At 33.9% G+C, this 6314-nt stretch overlaps 1 protein-coding gene across 6 annotated transcripts in view; it reads left to right on the top strand.

Moving 5' to 3' along the window:
• LOC106468364 (anoctamin-8-like) overlaps positions 1–5330 on the top strand; it is a 34663-nt gene extending 29333 nt beyond the window's left edge. For all 6 annotated transcript variants that reach the window (XM_022396707.1, XM_022396706.1, XM_013928781.2 and 3 more), the window contains exons 13-16: positions 329–526; positions 948–1079; positions 1617–1727; positions 3065–5330. In XM_022396707.1, coding sequence (XP_022252415.1) covers positions 329–526; positions 948–1079; positions 1617–1727; positions 3065–4117 — 1494 coding nt within the window. In that variant the 3' untranslated portion in view covers positions 4118–5330. The remainder of the gene's footprint in view (positions 1–328; positions 527–947; positions 1080–1616; positions 1728–3064) is intronic.
• The last annotated feature ends 984 nt before the right edge of the window (positions 5331–6314 follow it).

Genomic DNA, 6314 nt, shown 5'->3' with positions numbered 1-6314 from the left:
CTTGACTATTTGTGACTACCAGTATGAAGGTAAGACTAATGTATAACTTGACTATTTGTGACTACCAGTATGGAGGTAAGACTAATGTATTTTTAAAACTTGACTGTTTGTGACTACCAGTATGAAGGTAAGACTAATGTATTTTTAAAACTTGACTGTTTGTGACTACCAGTATGAAGGTAAGACTAATGTATTTTTAAAACTTGACTGTTTGTGACTACCAGTATGAAGGTAAGACTAATGTATTTTTAAAACTTGACTGTTTGTGACTACCAGTATGAAGGTAAGACTAATGTATTTTTAAAACTTGACTATTTGTGACTACCAGTATGAAGGCACTTTTGAAGATTATCTGGAGATGTTCATCCAGTTTGGATACGTCGTTTTATTCAGTTCAGCTTTCCCCTTGGCAGCCTTCTGTGCTCTTCTCAACAACGTCATAGAAATACGTAGTGATGCTTTTAAACTGTGCATGATCTTTCAACGGCCATTTGGACAGCGGTGTGAAAACATCGGAAGCTGGCAAGTATGTCATATTTTAACATTTATAACTGACAATACATTCAAACATTAATCTAATTTATTTTAAAGATTTTGTGAGATGTTGACACGTTAAAAGGCTATGGGGGATTTCTGTCATGAAATAGTGTGACACTACAGAATTGTTATTCATGTAAATAACACTAATTGGGGAAGACAAAAAAAAATTCATATCTTAGAAAATGTGACAGATCTTTTGTCAGTTTTAACTGTATACTGATCTTCTGTCAGTTTTAACTGTATGCTGATCTTCTGTCAGTTTTAACTGTATGCTGATCTGTCAGTTTTAACTGTATGCTGATCTTCTGTCAGTTTTAACTGTATGCTGATCTTCTGTCAGTTTTAACTGTATGCTGATTGGTTAAGGGCAACATAATTTTTCTCAAAATGTACATTTCATTTTTTAGGATGCTATGGAACTGATGGGAGTGATAGCAGTAATAGTTAACTGTGCACTGATTGGTATGTCTGGTCAAGTTCAAAGAATGTTTCCTTCTATGTCCACTAGTGGTACCATAATGCTGATAATTGTATTAGAGGTATGTGTATACATTCATAGGTACATGAAAATTGATTCGATTTGTACAGAATTTTTCGTGTAAGAAAATAATAATGGAATACGATTCATTATTGTACGTAACTTTATGGTTTTGTCAAGACTGTCAGAAAAATGTCTCAATATTCTATCTTCCTTAGTTTTCCAATGTAGCTAGTTGTAAACTTTTTATAAGATCAAGTAAAAAAGTGGTCTTGCTAGGGTAGGATAACGGAGACCTTAAGTATTATCTTAAAGTTTTTCTTTACTATAAGTAACCTTGTTTTTATGTAATATTTGTGATGCTTCAAAGTTTTGGTATTTAGTCGATTATATGACAACAAATACTATAAAGTCTGTTTTTCTCTCTAATTGTTTCCTTTCTTCTCTGTGTACAGGCTAAAAGCCTCTGAATGGTAGTTAAAAATACTATGAGTAATATTGTAATGAATAACATAATTAAGTTTTTAAACCAATCGCATTAAAAGCAGTGGAAAGTTTTATAAGTGGAGTCATAGTTCAATCTTGATATTCTTTGTAGCATATTATCCTAGCTTTGAAGTTTGGTATAGCCTATGCTATACCCGATGTTCCACACTGGGTAGCAACAGAGATGGCCAAAGTAGAGTTCCAGCGCCGAGAAGCTAGCAAGGTATTTTTTTATCATATAATTAAATGGAAAATTTTACATAAAAACATTTTTAGTGAGTAATGAAAACTAGTATTTTTTCTTTCACTGTGGTTATATTTTTTAAATAATTCTTTTGTATCATCTTCTAGTCACCCAAGTGAATAGGGAGCTCTATGTTTTTTGTGCTCACTTGAATTCAGTAGTAGTATATACATCAGTAAGTTATTTGTTATTAAAAGCTTAAGGAAGTTATTAAATTAGTAAAAATAAGCTTATACCTTGAATAACCAGGCCTCGAGATGTGGTAATTTGATTTGTTAAAAACTGCCTTACTATCAGTTGCTGGTAAGTTAGTCCTTTATCTCAGTTTGTAGAGCACTCGCACGATCTGCAAGAGGCTCGAATATGAGTCAAAGAAGTAAAGAAAAAGTTTCTACTTACTACAAGAAAAACTAACTCCCAATGTGGGGGAGATAAGGCAGAAAGCAAGATCTTGTTTGACAGGAGAAGAGTGGGATAATTTGAGTTATTAGAAAATGCTGTCATTTTAAGCCTTTTTCTCAGTTTGTTGAGCACTTGCTTGTTGTCTGAGAGGTCTTTGGTTTAACTGTGAGCCAAGGGGTAAAATATTGAATTTTGACAAGATAAACTAGCACCCAACATTAGGTAATTAGGCCTGAGGAAGGATGTGGTAGTTTGAGTCATTAAGAAAGTGCCTTACCAGGAGTTTCTGTGGTGTTAACCCTTTATTTCAACTTGTACGACACTACAGAGAGACACCTGATTTTGATCTTCCCATCATACTTGAAAAACATGTGTAATTGAACTAAAAGTGTAGATGAATGGAGAGATCATGATGAGCTTATGTTACTATAACATATATAGCTTGATGAGCTTATGTTACTATAACATATATAGCTTGATGAGCTTATGTTACTATAACATATATAGCTTGATGAGCTTATGTTACTATAACATATATAGCTTGATGAGCTTATGTTACTATAACATATATAGCTTGATGAGCTTATGTTACTATAACATATATAGCTTGATGAGCTTATGTTACTATAACATATGTAGCTTGATAAGGTTATGTTACTATAAGATATGTAGCTTGATACGGTTATGTTACTATAAAATATGTAGTTTTATGACTTGAATAATTACAAATATTTACAATGTAACAGAAGTGTCTGTTTAAAGAAATGTAAAAAATTAACATTGTTATTTGAGTATGTTACCCTAAATAAAAAATAACGAACATGTTATCCACACAAAACTATCATCTGTCAACATCACATAAGATTTAACCACCTGAACATTTATTTGCCAAGCTGATTTTCTTTCCTGTGTAGCGACTACAGAGCTCAGCAGCCCTTCCAGATAAAGATCAGGCTGAAAATTTGTTAAGGTCTAGCAGTGTTCCAGAATCTGATGAAGAAAGAGCTACTTCAGCTCAGGAAATAGTGGATCTTTCTCAGTCAGCCGTCTCCAGTCAGACAATAATTCAACAGGATCACAAATACACGAACACGGTCCAGCCAAATGTTGAGGATGCCACTTGTCAGACAGATTTCTTGATAAGCCAGAGTGTACAAACTGTTCTAGAGAAACGTAGAACTGTAACTTTCTGTGGAGATGGTCATTCAGAAAAGGTAGCTGACGATGGTGAGAAAACAACCGGTCCTGTAAGTGCGTTGCTTTCTAATGATTCTGAAAGTGATCACAACCACAAGGATGTTGAGGAGAAGGATCAAAAAGCAAGTTTACATCAAGAAGTGGATGAGAAGGAGAAAAGTGTTGATGATTCCCAGCTTTCGAGTACGCATACCTTATCTCACAGAACAAAAGTTACCAGAGCTCCTCCCCCTTGTGGACCAGAGCTACAACCTGGATCTCCTGTTCTTCTTGTCAAGAGGAAAGAAAAATTAGGCAAAAAGGAAAACATAAGTTCCGATTCTTCCATAACATCTCAACAAAAAAATGTAGAGTTGGAAGAACTGCCTGTCTTGCCTCCAGAAACTCAGGAAACGCAAGGTAAAGAAAAGTCTGGTCGTCATAAGTTTAGTCTGTCCCATCTTCGTCTTATAAAGAAGTCAGAATCACAGGACTCTGACTCCTCATCTCCTTCGCCATCCACTGGTCCATCAGTTGGTGAAAAAACCCACAGCAGCCCCAGCAAAATTGTGAATGGAAGGAAATCATTAAAATTTCCATCACTTAAAAGAAAAAAGCAACCTTTGCCACACTCATCTTCTCTTGATGTACATGGCACTTGGACCACTGGCCATTCTGAACAAGATCCTGACATCTCGGGGCCCCTCAGAGTTTCTTCCCCCAAGGATAATAAGACTTTTGTTTTTCCAAGTGACAGAGATGGAAAGTCTGAAGCTGTTAAATTATCATAATTCATTGAGATCAAGTGAACCGACAGTTCTTAATTACATCCTGGCTTAAGATGACAATCATGTGAAAGGTAATTGAGGGGTCCAACTTTTAATGTATGTGGTTTTATCTCACACTTTTATATTCCTGAAATTATTGATGCATTGTGGGGACATATCTGTTTTTTTCTGTATGTGAAATAGAATTTAGAAAAACTTCAAAATCTTTACATTCAAAGCTTTTCTTTTCAAAACAAATGGTGACCTAGATCAAATTTTACCATTACATATTTGTGATGTGGTTTTAACTTTGTTTCATTCTATCTCTTCGGTCAATGGATGTTGTAAAGTTCTTTCCTCGTGAGTACAACTGTACAAGAATGAACAGATATTTTCAAGTTTTGCCACTAATTGTTACACATACCTTGACAATGTAACGTGTATTTATAGCTGTGTTGAATTCTTGTTTCAACTTGTTTGTGATTATGTCTGAATTTCAGATTAAGTGAAACAGGGCCTCGAGTTTAACTTATTAATAACATAGTTTGTTTCGTGCTGCTCGGCAGCTAATGATTGTCTGATTAAAGTCAGAAAGTGCAGTTCAGGGACCCTGGAGCAAAGAAATGATCGGGGGCCTCTTTTTTTCAGAAGATGAGACCAGACCAGGGTTGCAGGCTCCAGGGCATTGCCCCACTCTAGTTCCACCTCTGTGTTGTTGTTGTTATTTAGTAAAAGCTATAAATAGTTGATTATGGTGAAATTGCATTAAAAGTATTAAATATTCTCTTAAATGTTATTGTTTTAAGTCATTTTTTCCTTATATAATAGTTGCATAAATTTAAATTTTGCCACATAATGAATGCATAATTTTTATATTTTCTTAGTCACTGTGTAAATCAGCAATCTTATGGTGCATAAGATTTCTTTTGATACATAAAAAAAAAAAACAAGGCCCTGACGTGGTTTGGATGCTTACGTTAAAAGCTTTTTGGTTTTTGAATTTTTAGTGTTTATTTTACGTGTCTATATCCTTAACACATATTACAGTGTTAAGTTGTAAAACTAACACTTCAGTGTTTGTAATGTAATTTGAAGAATATGAATTCTTTGGTAACTAATCCAAATTATAAACATCTTAACCAATTGTGGAGGTTTTTGCTACCAGTCAATGGAAGAGAGTTTGTTGAAATTATTTTATAATTCAGGTGTTAAATAAATATAACTATTGTTCACAGTTTTCATAAACTTCATTTGTGAATTTCTATCTACTGTTGTTTTTTTCGAACCAGTAAAAACTGTGATTTGAAACATGTTACGGATGTTCACATCCATTCTCTAACGTAGAGGTGGTCAACTTATGAAGATTATCTTTAAATATTCTATCTGCTAATACACTAATTCAAAAACACTATAAAACTTTACAACTTTCGGAGAACTATTTCTATTAACATTTAGCAAAATGTCATAATGCTGTTCGTACAAGTATGCTAAACTTATCTTACAAAACTTATCTCATACAAACTTCAAAAGGAAATAGCAGAAAACTACTTAAAGCAAGTTTTTAAAATATTCGTTTGCAAGTTGAATCACCTGAAGTGTTCTTACAGAAAACTTTAACATTATGTCAGACCTTTGTGAACTAAATGTTGTCTATTTTGGACTGTTCAGCCAAGAATGGTAAATATTGAACTTTGTATCAAAGGCCAGTCAGTTATTATTATCTATTGTCGTTACAAGATACAATTACAAGGAAATTAGTAAAATGGAGTACTGTTCTTACTGATTTAACAGTTCACAGACTGTATAAAGTAATCCTAAATCTGTAAAGAGGCCCAGCCCAGTTTCTCAATCATCTATTTTTGATATTTTACAAACATCAGATTGATTGTGTTATGGTTTCTTGATGCTGTTTCTATCAGGATGCATGTTTAAACATGATCGGTGGGCCCTTCCACTGTTTTGGTAAAATTAACTTGTTTGATAAGTTGTTGTTTTTCATATTGTTAGGCAGGGCAGGTGCAATTGGACCCATATATATAAAATAATGTATTTAAAAGTAATAAGAACAGTCTCAGGTACCATCAAAAGGTACCTTTATCAATGAAAATTATGGGTTGGACATCCAGTAATACTTTTTTTACCTCCATAATGAACACCCACTTTCTGCCGATGTTCCACTGCTTTCACTATGACCTTTGTGTGTAATGGGTTGTAAAGTAAG

The sequence above is a fragment of the Limulus polyphemus genome, unplaced genomic scaffold, assembly GCF_000517525.1.
Source record: "Limulus polyphemus unplaced genomic scaffold, Limulus_polyphemus-2.1.2 Scaffold2981, whole genome shotgun sequence".
Lineage (NCBI taxonomy): Eukaryota > Metazoa > Arthropoda > Merostomata > Xiphosura > Limulidae > Limulus > Limulus polyphemus.
Note: the sequence above shows the minus strand (reverse complement) of the source record. Positions and strands in the feature narration are given on the sequence as shown.